The sequence below is a fragment of the Dermacentor albipictus genome, chromosome 4, assembly GCF_038994185.2.
Source record: "Dermacentor albipictus isolate Rhodes 1998 colony chromosome 4, USDA_Dalb.pri_finalv2, whole genome shotgun sequence".
Lineage (NCBI taxonomy): Eukaryota > Metazoa > Arthropoda > Arachnida > Ixodida > Ixodidae > Dermacentor > Dermacentor albipictus.
In genome coordinates, this window is record NC_091824.1 from 139,683,504 (window position 1) to 139,700,306 (window position 16,803).

The following is a 16,803-nucleotide window of genomic DNA, read 5'->3' on the forward strand; positions in this document are numbered from 1 at the left end:
CTCTACGCCGTACCACTGCGCCCATGCGGCGCGTATAAACATGATCATACCAGTAGTCCCAAACAGTGATGAGAGTTGGTAGAAATGCGACTTTAATAGGCTATCATCGTAATAATAACGCCACACCGATCACTTGACGTACACAGAACAGTGGCGAAGTAAAAATTGGGGCACGTTCATCAAGTACTAATATAAAGCTGCATATCTGCGGAATCTAATTTGCGCAGAGCTTACACTCGCGCTTTTTTGCTTAGCAAAACGGGAACTTCATTTACATGCACACGCAAAACGCCTCGAAGCCAGGAGCACGAACCAACCGCCGACAAATTGCGCCCGTGCGGCGAATTAGCCGAGGTCCGTGTAGGCAGGGCCATGCATGCGGAAAAGCCCGAGGAAGATGCCGTATGGCCAGCCGACTCGCCTTCCTAGTAAGTTGTGCGCACGCTTGCTGAAATCTCCAGATTCAATTAGATTAATTTCTCTCTGCTCTCTCTCTCTCTCTCTCTCTCTCTCTCTCTCAAGAGTGTGGAAAGCCGGAAGCCATTCTGAAGAGAAAACTGATGGCTCAGTTTAGGAAATGACTACACGCGCTCGGTGGCCTGCGTTTAACCAGGGCCCGCCCACAACTTTCCTGGAACCTCCTTTTGCCGGTTAAAAGCTACAGCCCGCGTCGTCTAGTCAAGTGTGATGTGCAGAAAGGAATAGCCAATTGCTTAAAACGAAAACAACTCCGCGATATTTGACATATGTGCTTCTTGCCATTCCTGTATCATGGCTCTTGTTTAGTGTAGAAATGTATGCCATGGGAGATATCGCTTGTGTGACGGCGCGCTTGTCGGTGAGTGAGAATTAAATGTTCGCCATGTTTTTGGCCCAAGGCGAGCTATTTCTAGCTTAAGTACGGAGAAGTGGCGTCCGCGGGAACGCACTTAAGGTGGGAGGAAGTCTTACAGCAACTCAAACGTCACTTTTTAACTTGTTAGAACGTACGAAAAATCCAGATTTCTGGAATCATATTCCGACATGCACAGGACTTGCACTAACGGTCCCTATAGAAACCTCTGTCCGTTCATGCATCGACCAAGAGCGCTGTGAAAGCTTTTACGTTGATGAGCAGTGTCAGTGAATGCCCGGGTCAAAGATCATCCCTTAGAAAAAAAAGTCGTCAGTCACTAAGTAAAAGCTAGTAACTACTGGTCACAAGGTTAACGAACATTCCAGTAAGGGCAATTAGTATCGGCGCCGATAGTTTTATTTGCTACTCAACAGTTAGATTGCTTCTGTTCGAAAGGTATAAATATGTATGCGGAAAAAACTCAAGAAAGACAAAGACCGCATTGCCACCCAATTTAGTGGTATTTATAAAATCATAAAGTAATTGCAGGTAAGTGTCACGATGTCACGATGGCATGATGTAAGAGAATAAAAATTTTACAACTAAAGCTTCGAGATGGCTGGCGTTTGCATCACGTCACAAAGCAACTTATGAAAGAGAGAGTGCCAGTTTTTTTCTTGTGGCAGTATAGCGCTTGGAACCAATATCGGGCATTACACAGCATTCGGAATGGACAGCCATTTATACTGGTGGCGTCGACTCAGGTCGTTACGCTTTGTCACCGTACGACAATAAATCTGTAATGCCCTCGCAACACACGCACACATTATATATTATGTTGTGCCTTCTGCTAACATATTGCGGAACCTCATCCAAAGCTATAGATGCAGAATACTTTGCACCTTTGATGTTTGAGGTTTATTGATTTCTTTCTGTACATGAACATAAATCGAAGCAAAAGCAAAAGGCTATACAGCCTGACAGAGGCTTTTGCTCCGAGATACAGTTCAGCAAGCAGGCATAAGCAGACATAAGAATCATTGAACAATCTAAATTGTCTCTAGTTATAAAAAAACAAGAAAATATAACAGAGTAAAGAAAACAAGCAGATCGACATGCATTTATTGTAACAAGCAGCAAAAAAGAAAAAGAAAGTGTGTGCTAAGAAATAAAACACAGTGTACATTGAGTAAGATAAAAAAATCAATACACATGGAGGTTGTAATCAACACTTAAACAGTAATTAAACATATTCAATGCAATTTTTAAGAAGAATTTGTTTAGACCTATTTTTGGAAATTAGTTTATTTAGGTCTAAAATGTTGCGAAGTTTATTAAGCAGACTATGTATTTGATGCGGAATATCCTGCCGACCATAGGCAGTTCTAATTTTTGGTGTTCTTATACTTTGTGACCGGAGGCAATATTGAACACATCTAGAAGAACTGTACGTGGGGTATAGCTAACTGTCGGAGCCCTATCCGACAGTCTAACCCCTATCCCCCATCCCTAGTGCAGGGTAGCAAACCGGAGACTCGTATCTGGTTAACGTCCCTGCCTTTCCTCTTCATTCTCTCTCTCCCTCTCTCCGACAATTCGTGGAATGCGCTTAATTTTTTTACAATACGCGAAGCGGGATCCAACTTACCTTGCAAAAGTCGGGCGAGTGGTGGTCGACGCACACGACCGCCAGGTAGTCTGGTTTCTCCTTGGAGGGCACGATACAAGGCACGTAGACAATCTTCTCACGATGCCCCTTGGTAGCGGCCTCCAGAGGAGTGGCGTAGCCCACAGGGCACTCATCGTCGCAGCAGCCTGCATTTGTGTCCAACTCGTTAGTCGGCACTGGTGTCGAAATTCTGGCTTTCGACAGTTAACGATATTGAAGCTCAGGGGGCGGGAAAACAAGGCGAACCATTTGGCCACACGCTAGGAAAAGCGAGATGAGTGTCCAATACGAAAAAAAACGTGCTGAAGGTCAGCTACAAACATCGTCCTAACCAGCACTAGCTGACTATTTGCTTCTTGCATGATTTTAATATTCACTGTGTACAAAGGTTAGAATTCTAGGTGCAGCAGATGTGGGCCTACTTTTTAAGTGATACGGCAGCTCAAACATGAATTCCTCGACTTTCGTTGGTCCTTTCTTTCGCGCCTTTGACCACCCCACATTTTTTATAAATATTTAGAGACTTATTTTATAACTTGTGGCACAGCTGGATCTTTGGTACGCTATTTCAGAAGTTTTAGTTCACTTAGCATAACTTACGCGCACTCTGAAAGTGATCAATTCCTCGATTTAAGGGTTATGTCAATGTATGCTCCTAACTTAAGTGCTTGTTTCAAACGCACTCGTGCTATTCTTTGCCGAATTCACCGCCAGCCTTAAGTATGTCTTCAAAGCATACCCGAAACCTTAGAGAAATAATTTGCAAGAATTAGCTTCATAGGTTAACAACGAAAAAGTATGAACACAACTCATTCTTGTCTATCATACAGGTCGCACGTTACCCCTGTTAACCACGTAACATTTGATCCGTTAATTTTCAACGACGAGCGCAATAAGAGCTGCGATGCAGCGATGAAAGTTTATTGAACCGGTATATTACATAGCAGCTGCAGCCTTCCTACGGCATATTATTTTAGCTGAACCATATCTACGGCAATCAACCAAACATGTTTAGTGCTCACCAGTGTTCCGGCATTCATGGTCGAACAGTTATTTTTACCATTTCGATTTTGCGCAAAAATGTGTGTGCCCTCTTTAAGTTGGCAAAAAGTGCATTCAAGTAGCTAACATTGATTTCATGTAGTCAATAACTTATTCTTGAATTTTAATATGTCGAAAACGTTCGCAGCATTTGTTGTCGGATGTTTCTCATTTACATGAGGAAATGAGCACATGCAAATGAGCTCTTAGCGTTGATGAGTAACGTAGTGGGCTCGACAAAGAGTTAGCCGCACAGAAGCCACCCTCCAACACAAAAAGAACTGGATTGGTCTATACACTCCTGCATGGATGTTTAGGATTGGCCGTGCTCCATCTGGTACCATCTGCGATGAACTCGGCGATATAATAGTTTCTCATCCTGCAAGCGCTCATGTTTGGTAGAAAACATGCTGCTGGATTGCATGAGAAAACATGGTTTCCTCGAAAACGTGCGCAGTTATCTTCCCAGAATTACGGCACACAGTTCTCAAGAGGGTGTCAGAATGCGGGTCACATTTCTGCGAGAGGTTGGACTGATCGACTTGCGACATATCCAACGCGGAAAGATGCTCAGGCGGAGAAATTGCCGCGAAGTACGATAGGCTAACTCTACCTGTAGCATCAGCACCGCGTGGCACAATGTGGCCATAAACGTTCATGAACATATAGTTCTGAAGTATCTTCACACGCGAGAGGTTCGTTTTATCTGACGGCTACGAAGTTCTGCAGAACACGTCGGCGAAATCTAGGCCTGGCGCAGTGCAACGAGCCGAGGACAGAATAGAGCTATTTTCTCAATAGCTGTATTTAATACGCCTCGTAAATTCTCCGCTCTTTTACACTCCCATGCCAATGAGCCGTCAGCCCAAGTAAACCTTTAATCACCATAAAGCCCTCGCGAGACGACGTTCTCCTTTGAGGCTACAGGTGGCAGTACGAGGGGAGATCAAGCCAATAAACAGCCCGCCATCAACACGTTTATCCCATAACTCTTCACTATAGGAATGTTGGCGCAGCATGTCACGCTGCCCAAAGCAAACAATTGTCCTGAATTTCTGTCTGGTGCGCAAGTTGCAAAAAAACATAATAATAATAATAAGCGCGATGAAACAAGACAATACGCTGCGCTATCTAGCTGCTGACTGCGAAAGCACGATGCACGTGCTACAGCGCTGGACAATGGGCCCCCTTGCATGAAAACCGTCGTGATAACCAGCGTGGTTCACGTCTCTGACGTCGTGGTCGGGCTTAGTCTGCAACATATTGTTTACCACTTTTGGTCCGAGGCTCGTGCTTGCTGCGCAGCCCAGGCCACCCGTCACTCAGGCTTTGCCAAGATGCGCAGTTCCTCACGAGCACGTGGAACATATTTTTCTCTTACCCCTCAGAGTGGCAAACCAGACGCAATCCAGTTCAGCCTTGCTATCTTTCAGTTAACTTCAAAGCCGCTTTCTCTCTCTCTCTCTCTCTCTCTCTCTCTCTCTCTCTCTCTCTCTCTCTCTCTCTCTCTCTCTCTCTCTCTCTCTCATGTTACTGCGACACGCGCGCTGCTGATTTCAACGAAGAGAAGCGGAACATTAACTCAGCTCGACTGGTAAACAACACTTGCGGAATAGAAACAAGTTTACCCAATCTATTCTCATCAGTGTTTGTTCGCCTCAAAGAACAATGCAGAGGAAGGCACAGGCTTGATAAGCCTTTAAGAAAAATTGAAGGAAGGTTGCAACGTCGCAGTACACCGAAATGTGCTGCGACGTATATTATAAATTCCTACATCGTTTGTGCGAAACTAGATTACTAGTATGCAAGCAGTAAATTACATCCTAGAAAATGCGGAGGCCCATCCTATAGCGAGTCTTCCAGAACTTTTTTTCTGTTCAACAAGGGCCGAAACACGCGCGAATACTTTTGACTTTCATTACTTCAAGCTAGTACTGCGCCTGAGATTTCACCGCGAGATTCGTAGAGGGCTACTTCGGACTCCATTCTGCCTTTAGTAATCAGTGATTTTTTGAGAATGAAAATTCCTGCAGTCATGAAAATGTACCGCGCCAATGGGATTTAGCGTCACTCTTCAGATTCGTGAAATCTACCGCCACGCGTAGGCGGTGTAAAGGTCTTGCTGCGTTATTAATGGTATGTCGATTTCACGCCGCTTTGTATCCACGCTTTACATGGTTCAATTAGACTTTTCTATGAGCGGAAACGGCATCTATGTGAATCTTTTTTGGGGGGACTACCGCTGACCTCATGGATGAAGCAAAGATGTGGTGTATAGTGCGGAAATGATTGAAAACCAAGTTGGTAAACAGGCTATATGTTTTGAGCCGCCAGAATATATGCCGACAATTAAAATCGCTGTTAGCGCCAGTCAAGTTCTTGGCCGCGCTTAGTATGGTATTTAAAAAGGCATTTGTGCAGACATGTCTCGTGCAAAATATGCTACGCGGAAAATCGTTTCACACCACTGCTGCAAGGTGGCACTGCCGATTAGAAAAGGCTTTGTTCGCTGTACAGTAGTCACCTAGTATATTAGAGCATATGGAACACATTTTAGTGTTGCGCACAGTGGGGCATACTAAAAAAAGAAAAGCTTAGTCATCCAACAATCCGTCATAGCATAACGCATGCTGAATTCACGTTATCATGGGACATTATATATAATAAGGCGTTAACGGGATTTTACGGCATTGAGGGATGGTACTGCGTCATGTTAAAAACAGGCGGAGGCACCACTCTCAAGCTACGTGGGACCCCGGCTCCAACTAACTCCTGCTTCGCCATTCAACCTATTCAGTGCTCGGATAGTCGAGCAAGACGCGCCAAGCAGCGTTCCATGCGCCTCACGTGACCAGATTAACAAATGCAAACTAAGCAGTTGGCGTGCCGCCAACTCATCAGCCTTGTTCTGTCCCGTCATCCATCAGACAGTTCTCAGTGAAGCTCTCCATAAATAGCAAGCGGGCAAGCTCTCCATAAATTAGGCAATACATAATTTCAGCGAAGAGCAGTTCATCGCACGCTACTTACTAAAATAATGGATAATGTATTGTGCTTTGCATTTCCATGAGGCAAACGTTTCAGTGGAATCACTTGAAAAGTCCCTAGAGATATCGAAGGAAGTTCTTGCATCAGGCTTGGTTCTTGCGTTCGCTGTAGTTCGCTCTCTGCGATGCGACTCGTAATGAGCTCGAAAACAAAAGGTCGGCTACAAGTATCCCTATTCCGCTTCTCTCCTATTAATTCTCCCGTGCCGTACTTGCTTGGTTTCCTTTAGTGGTACATCACTCGTGCTCGCTGTCATCACGATTTTTGGTAGACCACACAGTCCCTCTAGGGAAACTCGCGACGTCACTGCAATAATTGAGTTCAGGGTGGCCCATAGCAGGCCGGGCTTTTAGTGATACTTTGCACATATACCACTGTGCCACTAGCGTTGTTTGTGCCTCTAAGCATTTTCCTCCCGAGTAGTGGCTATTGTAGCGAAGTTCAGGTCAGCGTGTTTTCTTTAATACCTACGTCTCCTTTAGTGTCACATCTTAGGGCGCTACATTGTCAAGGACCAGCTTATATTGATCTAATATTTGCATGTGCATTGATCCCGTAACAACAAAAATGAAGGTTTCGATCTTTTCGTTACGGGCTTTTAAATTTATATCGGTGGTGTTTTACTGGCTTCTCTCCAGCCATAGAAACACGTGCTCTTTAAGTGCTACATTTTGTTTCTTTGATCGAATTACAGTCCACGTAAACAGCGGCTCACTGTTAAAGGGAACATTTGAGTGTGCCGCATGTCCTGGTTTTTCGTTCTGTCAAGAGTACAATCGCCTAGATTTGCAGAAGAAAACTTGCGGTTGATATCTCTGACTCATGATGTGCGCGAAATCGCCGTGGAGCGATCATCAAGGACCGTTGAGAGTTCACGGCGACCCGTCGTGGTTGTTTAGTGACTATGGTGTTGGGCTGCTGGGCGGGATAGAATCCCAACCACGGCGTCCACATTTCGATGGCGGCGAAATGCGAAACATGCATGTTTTAGATCTAGGTGCCCGTTAATGAACACCAGGTGGCCCACATTCCGGAGTCCCCCTCAATGGCGTGCCTCAATTGGATCGTGGTTTTGTCACGTAAAATCCACAATTTTATGAGAGTTCACGGCGCCGCGCGAGCTTTGTGCACAATGAAGACAACGACGACGCACTGCGTGATTGTGGCACGAGCGTGCCGAGAGTTGCAATGAAAGAAAATGTAAACAAAGATATTCAATTTCAGAAGTCTACGGGTCAGTAGAGAGAAGAAAATAAGAATTGAAGGTACAAGCCATCCAACACGATCCGAACGATTTGAATTGTAAGATCATAACGTAAGGGTTAGTTATATTTCTACAAAATCAATTAGATTGATGGCATTTCTGCTTTAGTTTATTCCTCTATTCTACGAAAATCATGCTAGAATCAATTCCATTATGTCTACTCACAAATTTTGTTTACATTTGTAGTTGATGTTTCTTATTGTTATACTGAACTACCCTGTTCTCGGCCAATCCCCCAGAACGGATATCTGCCGCTAACATCTAAGCTCTACATCTCGATACAAGTCGGCGGGCAGAGTGGATTGCGCCATTTCACTGTGGGACAATGGTCGGCGGGGGTGACCGGAGGAAGACGGCTTGGGGTGCGGAGGTTTACGCTATACAGGGCCAGAACGACCCCAGCGTACAAGGCCTCCATTCAGCCGCGTCGAAGCTTCCCCGGTGGCCAAAGGTCTATACGGAGCACGACGAAAGCAGGGGCCGTTCGAGGAAGGCTGGTGGGGTGCAGAGCTTGACAGGCTCCTGGACCCGGGCTCGCAGAGGCTTCCACCCAGAGCATCACGTCTCCCCGACGATCTGTAGTCTTCTACCATGGGAAGATGCGGGCGGCGTTTCGACAACCGGACAGCTGCACGACTTGGCCGTTTACGAGCGTCGCCGCTCTACCTTCGTCATCCAGACCTCTTACAGCAGGAACTTTAAACCAGCGAACTTTCGTAATTTCGTGGAGCACAACCACTACTGTATACATTTACCATTCTTTTCCACTGTGTTGAGCTTTGAAGAGCTGTGTGTTGCTCCTCGCGCTGTCTGATGCGTGCACAGTGTTGCACTTGGACTTTTTTATAACATCAGTCAACTGACGTTGAGGCTCAGTGAATTAATGCCATGTCTCTCCTCGCTAGTGTAATTTTTGTTGAATATAAACTGTTCTGTGTCAATTTTCAGCTGGATTGGATCATTGCTGGCACCGAAGCAACACCTTCGCCTATTAGAAAGGGAAAAAATTTCGCTTAACGTGGAAATAATTGCTATTGCATTAATAACACGAACCAATTCGTTCCAGGCTCTTTCGGACACGCTTGCGCCTCATCGTATTGCCGTTCTAAGAGTTCCGGCAACGCTTCGTGAGACAGCGCATATCTCGTGCACGAGACAGCGCTCGAATCCCTCGCCCAATGAGAAGACATGGCGTGTTTCCTGATCACCAGGGCGCAAGGGAAGTGTGTTCTGGCAGAAGACTCATTCGTCGGTCACAAAGGCTCTAACCGACTCCTTGCTAATCGTATAGAAGCGCATAACCTTTAGTTTCCGGGCACTGAGCTCACTCACAATAAACCAGTTTTACGTCGTTAAATAGTGCCACAATATCACCACTATTTCATTGAACGGCATCGTTTGTGTAGAATGCAAACATCCCACTTAGGTTGGAATGCTTCCAATAAATCAATGTTAAAAATCATGGCTAGTGGAATTTTGTTCGTGCTAAGCTCTCCACAGCTGCTGAACCGCAATATATCTGCAGCTTCCGTGGATAACAGCGCCAAAAGCTCCCTCTGGTAATTTTTATAAGAAAAACGCAAGCCAAGAGCACAAGAGGTGAAAGTTATTCTGGTCGGTATCTAGAGGCAGCGAAGAGTTAGGTTGCGCCGGCAGGCGCTCTGGAGAACATCGGAATAATTAGAACCGACTGCAACATGCCGAAATTTAGCGACTGTAGTAATCAATGCTCCGGTGTCCCTAGAGCTGCGGCTCGCCGGCGCACCCACGTCGATAGCCCAAACAAACTACGTGTGGCGGCCACGGGTTCCTGTCGGGGCTCATCTTTTCGCCGTAATACCCGGCTATTATGATCGCCCTTCCTTTGAACGCGCTTCGCTTAACGAGCCGTTGATGACCCTTGTGCAATGCCACGTGCTTTCGCTGCGGGAAAAAAAAAATTTGCAGGCGCAGACAGTGCGCACCAATGCATGTCGGCGTGCATGGAAGACGAGGCTATTTGGAAACCAGACTTGCGCCATCAATCTACTATGAAATCGGTAATTCTAACTGTCTCTGCATGCTAGTTACGGTTGATAATCAGTTCGTATAGTCAGCTCCGCATAGGAGCAAATCATGTCCCCAGCCTGCCTGTTTAGAAACAGCTTATATCTGAAAAAAAAAGGAAGTGTCAATGTACTAATTGAGCGCAGTACGGTGACAGGTAAAGAGCATACAAAAAAAGGATAATATCTGAACCTAACCCAACCAGTTTTGCAGCGTAAAGAATACCAAAGCTGTCTAGCGGTGTTCCTCCCGCAACAGGAAACCCATCACGTTGCCTAGATTACAGTACATAAATTCAAAAAACGCATTTTACTACATCGGACTTTTCTGGAAATTGACGCTCTAGCCAACTGTGCCACGACATCATGTTTCTTTCTTTAAATTGCATTAGCGATTGTATAGACAATACCGGCAGGTTCTCGCCATCGCCGCGATATTACGTGTAAGGCCCAAGTGCGATAATATCATGCGTAGGTGAGCCGCAAAGTATGGCGGCTTGATGTCCGCCCAATGTTGGAGGTCACGAGACAAAGCGCGCGCTTTAGGGGAGGATAGCGCGCGGGCAGTGGCTGCGCATGGCTGTCCGCGCGCCTTATCTTGGTAGGATTGTGGTGAAAACTTCTTTTAACAATCCAATACTGGCATTCGGGCCTACGTGGGTCTCGCATCTCTTATCAGTGAATACATGATATAGGAGGGGTGAATTAATGTACAGGCCATGAACACAAGCCCGGAGGCCATCCGGGTAAGTAAATAATATTAGTCTTCGAGGAAGGTGCCTTCTTCGAATGTCTTCTGTGGAAGTGCACTTCCAAAGGAGATGTGCCGCAGCGACCGCTCCTTTGCTGTTGCACTTTGGCCAGGATAGCCTTCCATCTTTTTCCTCGGAGTCTTGGAGGCGCTGTCGCCAACGTTCCACAATGTGCTGCGTGAGTGCGACGCAATGTCGAAGGGGCCGTAAAATCACTTCAGTTTTTGGCAGGCGGCCGGTGAGATGGCGGTGACGGAGGACGATAGAATTGGGGAATATGCTTCTCGTCCCCGCGCTACTTGAAGGGACAATGTGGCATCATTTGTCATCGCTCTAGCTTGTCACATCAGTATTGAGTCATTTTTTTAACGTAAACTCTGCTTTTTGAGAGTTCAGCGAGCGTGTGCATGCTTGGAGGTAATATGCGGGGCGGACGCAAAGGTTAAGCGCGGCCGGTGGCTGTAGACATGCGTGCTGTTTGCACGTGCCCATAATGTTTGAGGTCGCGTAACATGAACTTTCGGAGACGCGATGAAGCGAGAGGTAGCAGAAAGCGTTCGCTTCCTGTTCCCGGCGCTCTTCAACAGGCCAGTGTTACGACAGCGAGTGCTCAGTGCCATTTGGTGAAACCTGATCATGTTTGACTGAGGGTGCGTGACGCGAGGTTCAATTAGTAAGGGTACGTTTACTGGAAGGTATATCCGGCAATTAAAACTACGAACCATACTTTGTGATAGTGTGATCGCTATTCATGATTTGGGCAAAACTGCCATTTTTTTTATTTTACGGGAAACGAAACGCTACGCTTACTACCACTAAGTCGCGAAAACTACCCGGAGTCGACGAAAATATCCAGTTAGAAGGTCGATTTTGCACCGCATATACACAACGCACATGTGACAGCTTCACGAAGCAATAAACCTTGCCTACAACGGGCTCTGCACGTCGGGGACACATCGTGGTGTGCCTAAAAGCCCGATCTCCTCTAGAACAGTGAAATATAGCAAGCTGCTGACGTTCTTAAGCAATAGACTCCCAATCGTGCATCCGGTTCATCTGCTTTCTTATTGACCCTTGCTAGATGTACTCCCCAGAGCACCGCGCCTCTGCAGTCAAATATTGACCCACTGTCTCACCACGTGAATATAGGCTACGCCTGGTTGACCATGACGCAAAATGGTTCTTGCAAGCTGGTTTGCGCAGGAACAGCTGTCCTGAATGTAACGCAGGAACGTTCAAGATGGACGAACACACAGCGAAGCCAAAGAAGCACATCATATTTACTGCAACCCAAATGGAGCGCAATGTATAACATAATCACTAAGCAGAAGTTTAAGCAGCTGAAGCACTAGTACGAAAAGCAGGAATAGCTGAATGGGCACCCGTTGTGGTTCGTGGAAAAGGGAAACTAGTATATTAAAACTCCGTACTCTACGGGATTATCTCGTCCGCCGACAACCATATTGCATGTATTTCTATTAACGCTACGCGCCCGGTAGTAATTTAGTTCGTGAACGGCATGCGCGTATCAGCGTGACAGTCCTGGACCTTGACAGGAAAGTAGCGAGTGCACTAAAGTGTTGAGGAAATTAAACGCACGCAACACAGGGTACGTTGATATTGAACAAGACAAGCCCCAAAGAGAATGGATATTTTTGAAGTGCAGTGTAGGCCACATCGCAATGCGTCGCGTTCTATCAAGGTCAACAGTCCCTGCAGTGTAGCTGTAGCTACTTCCATCACCGCGCCACGGTGCACGAGCGAGTCGTGTATATCAGGTAACGACGGCCATTCTAAACGGAGGCCGCCGCGTTCCCTTTCAGCAGCTGCGCTAAGCAAACACTCAAGCAAACACGCTAAGGAAACAAGCGCTCGCGTTGCAGTCGTACAAAGGAATATAGTCGGAGACGAAAGCTGAAGACATGCAAGGAAGCAAAGCGAGCTATCATTATGCGGCACGGTGAAATTATTGTACACGGGAGGAGGCTCGTACAGATTTGATATTCGGAGGGGGCGGTCATACGATGTCGAAAGAATGTCACGAATCAGTGGTAGGTGACGCTCCATGCCGGTTATCCTTGGAGTCCTTAACTACTTGTCAATTTAAGGCAGTCGAAGCTAACAAGGCTCTAAAAGTTTCAGTGCATCCGTTGCTAAAACATCCAGAAGAACTCCGCACCTGACAGAATATCATCCCGTGCACCCTACTCTGTAGATAGTATATACGTTCCGCGGAAGCGCACCGAAGAGAAAGCGGCTCGTTGGAGGATGCTGCCAAAGCAGCAACCGACGCAACCACCCCATTATGTGCGTTAACCATGAAAAGACCAGATGAAGAAATAGAAACATTGATCACATGTTCCCGTTCCAGGGCTACTTGTAGCTTCGAATCGCAAACCTCGATGTGGACAAAACACGCAAACTGCCATGCACGGGCTCTACCAGGAAACCTTTACTCAGCCGCGGCTGTAAGGAAAATGCGTTCGCTTAAGGGAATACGCCCTCAATGTCTGTGCAGCCATGCCGCTTAAGCAGCAAGACTTTCGCTTCCAACCCTCGTTCTAAGCATTTCAGTTAACTGGAGCCCTCAGGTGTTCAAGGAACAGCACTCTAACGCAGCAGTTCTTTCTCTAACGGTGCAGGCGACTGGGTTCCACACCGCGAGTGAATTCGTACTGTTTAATTTATTAACTGAAGAACTAAAGCGCGAGAAATTTCGCAACGGGTTCCTGGAGACCACGGCAAGAGCATTTCCCAGAACGCGCGCACGCCGAATAGCCGCACTGCTCACGGCAGAAAAGGGGCGTGGCTCCTACATCTTGTTCGTAAGCGCCTACCCCACCATGCACGACACAGTGACACGCTAGCACGAAGGAAAGCACGAAGAGCACGAAGACGACGTCGGGTTTCGCAGTCTACGTATATATATTACCTCTCGAAGTTTAATTGCGCTAGTCGTTGCCCAGCAGTTTAGAAAGCAGCAGGTTTTGCCATCGCAAAGAAAAGAACAACAGTAGTTCGGAAACCCCCTCTCACCTGCCATAATGCTCCCGTGCCAGGTGCTGTTGAAGTCTTCAAGTGGCAGCGTCCGAATGCCTCACACACGCCTGTCGAGTCTAACGGGAGCGCGCAGGAATAAATATTGCCTGCAGCACGCTTTCTATGGGCGTCAGCGTTTGCCACAAGAGCGCGGCAAAATTCAGCTGCGGCGCCGCTACTTTGATTGCGCCCAGCCACGTGGCTTGGCCGTTGCCCTTTCTCGCTTGCGCGAGTACGAAGGTCGGGCGGAAAGGGAGATAAAAGAGCGAGATGTGGCCCGGCAGCTGCACTCGCAGTCCTGCCGTGTCCGCTTCGCGGTACGGTGAAGAGAGCCGCACTCACGTTCCGTTATTTCCGTGCAGTAGGCCTCCAACAACGCCTTCGAGAGAGCAGAATGTGATTGAGCGTAGCAAAACTTCTCAAGCATGATCTGCACTTACGGGAGCGCGAGAGGCTTCTCATCTTTCTACGCGACACGAGGAAAAATCTCGCGGGGCCTTAAACTCGGCCATGCCATAGACCATACGGTTCCTATTCCTGCCCGGGTATTTCATCCTATGAGGCAGTACTTTGAATATTAAGCGTTTGTATTTTCTGACAGCAAACGGGCCACAGTCACCGACAGAACTCGCCCAAAAAGCAGCTGTTGTTTCGTACGAGTACGTGCTCACCCGTCACACTTAACCCGAACATTCCTTATGAAAAACAAAACTGTGTCATTGCACCGGAAAAGGATAATAAAACTTGTTTCAAAGCTCGAAGATAGCGTTAGCGAAGTAGCTTTTTGCTCCTCCTGTGGGTGGTGTTGGATGTTTCAGATTGGCCTGTCTCGCCTGATGCTAGCTTAATGCGTCTTTCCTTCAAAGCATCCCATGTTTTCTCTTTAGTGTTTGACGGTGGCTGTACTACCCAACCAATACGCTGCCCAGAATTGCATAGAAAGCGTGCAGTAAAATTGCGTAGCGACGATACTGCGTTGCCACATTCCTTCGCAGACAGGAAAGGGGAATTATGTTCGCCGCCGCTCTCCTCGCCAGTCGAGCGGCTTGGCGGCCGCTCTGGGACGTCTGTAGGAGAGGGAGCGACCGGCATTGTGCTGTGGTCGTGGCGTCGCCTCTTTCCTTCCTGATCACGCTTCTCAAGTGAACGAGATTGGCTTCACGACGACACAGCTTCGACTTCGGTGGCTGGGAGGTTAAAGGCGCGCGTCTATCTCTCTGAGCGTGTGCGGGTGTTAGGTTTGTGTAACATCCAAGATACCTGCAGTCAAACCTGGTTAACAAAACCCCTTAAAGTGAATTACGCTCTATATCGAACGTGCAAAACTTACTTGGCGTTATTCAGCGCAAAAGCAATTCCTTTAGACCAGAGTGTCGCACCGAAACAAATAGCGGTTCGGTTCGAATTCGGGTTCAGCGCGCTCCGATTTCGTCCCGTTTCGGTTCGGGTTTGGAGAGATAAAAATTTATAACGGTTCGTGAACCGGTATCCAACACTGAACCTGTTCGCGTACCGGTCCGGCACAGTAGACGTTATCCTGCCCTATGGCGACATGCTGCACAGTGCTGTTGACTTCTCCGCAAGGCGCACGCACATGCTTTGTCAGGAGCCGGGAGGAACTGACTCCCTGGCACATGGGAGACAGAAATTGATGGTTTTATGTGAATGTCAATGAACTTTAGTACTGTACAGCTATAGCAGCCGTACATACAAAGACGGTCATCTTTGGTAGTGTCGCAACAGTGCACGGTACGTTGTGCGGTGCCTCGACGCCTCCTCCCTCTTTTCCGCGTTTGCTTTCCTTCTAACTTACATTGATTACAGTTGACAAAAGAGAGAAAAGGCAAAAATTTATCGGGGTGTTTGAATGGCAAAATCTTCAAATCAAGTTGAATGCGAGTAGTCGAGGAAAATGGCCGTCCAATACCGAATAGATTATTAAGTATTTTACGAGAGTGGCTTGTTGGGCTAGTTGGTACATGGTTGTTCCAGGAGAATGCCAGCAAACTTGAAAGCAGAAAAAATCGAGAAGCAGACATAGACAAAGAGACACCAGCCACATTACTGTCTCTTTGTCTATGTCTACCTCTCGATTTTTTCTACTTTCAAGTTTGCTGCAATTCTCCTAGTATAAGTATTTTATATTTCTAAAAAAAAAGTAAAACGAGATTTTCGAAAAGCCGAAAGATTCGTTTACGTTATTTGATACATGTATACCATAAAACACCACATCACAGTATTGGACAAGCGACTGTAGCCTGAATAGATGTTTAGAGTGCTGCAAGTGCTACTGTGCAGGGCGGTGACAGTATGCGGCGACAGTGACCCACTGTGATTGTATGTCTGTGCTTCTTTCTTTCTTTATCTTTACTTTGTTATCACTTTGCCTCCCCCTCTCTCCCCAGAGTAGGGTAGCAAACCGGATCTTCCCCTCTGGTTAACCTCCCTGCCTTTCCCCTTTCCTCTGTCTCTCTCTCTATCACATCTGGTGCATGACGTCATTGAAAGTAATGAAAACAAGAAACAGGACATCCCAAATGCATGCACGTAGAAGAGTGTAGTGCTCATTGAAAAAGCAAAGAGTAATTCTACAGTGTCGCGCATCTTGTTGGAGTACTCCAAAGATAATGCGATTGAGGAAATAATACATTTGTTTGCCTATATCGAAACAGCGGATTCGTATGCCGCCTAAGACGAGACATGCTTACTGAACGGCTACTAACTATTGTGTATGTGACCTCCTCCGGCTGTTTCGTAAGGAACACGATCGTCTGCACAACAACTGCGACCATGCTAAACAAGAGTCATCGAGGAGACTCTCCGTTCTCATAATTCTTTCTCGCGTGCAGAGTGCAGGAACTGCTGTTGTCCCTTATAGTATTTAAACGAAACGAGTACAGTGAAAGCTCGTTAATTCGAACTTCAATAATTCGAATTTATGTATAATTCGAACTGTACGATTTGGTCCGGCCAAGCTCCACAGAAGTCTATGTATAAAAAAGTCCGTTAATTCGAACGCGAGAAGGTTCCCTCACGGATAATTCGAACTACGCTCGCCTGGCACACGGCCAGAGAAACGCGCCTACTGCCTACACGCAAGGCTGTATTGC

At 46.8% G+C, this 16,803-nt stretch overlaps 1 protein-coding gene across 1 annotated transcript in view; it reads right to left on the reverse strand.

Moving 5' to 3' along the window:
- The window catches only part of LOC139059349 (methanethiol oxidase-like), a 51,604-nt gene extending 37,712 nt beyond the window's left edge, over window positions 1-13,892 (reverse strand). The window contains exons 1-2 of the mRNA XM_070537639.1: window positions 13,691-13,892; window positions 2,484-2,650 (exon numbers count right to left, since the gene is read on the reverse strand). Of these exons, the coding sequence (XP_070393740.1) occupies window positions 2,484-2,650; window positions 13,691-13,697 (174 nt within the window). The 5' untranslated portion in view covers window positions 13,698-13,892. The remainder of the gene's footprint in view (window positions 1-2,483; window positions 2,651-13,690) is intronic.
- Between the last annotated feature and the right edge of the window lie 2,911 nt (window positions 13,893-16,803).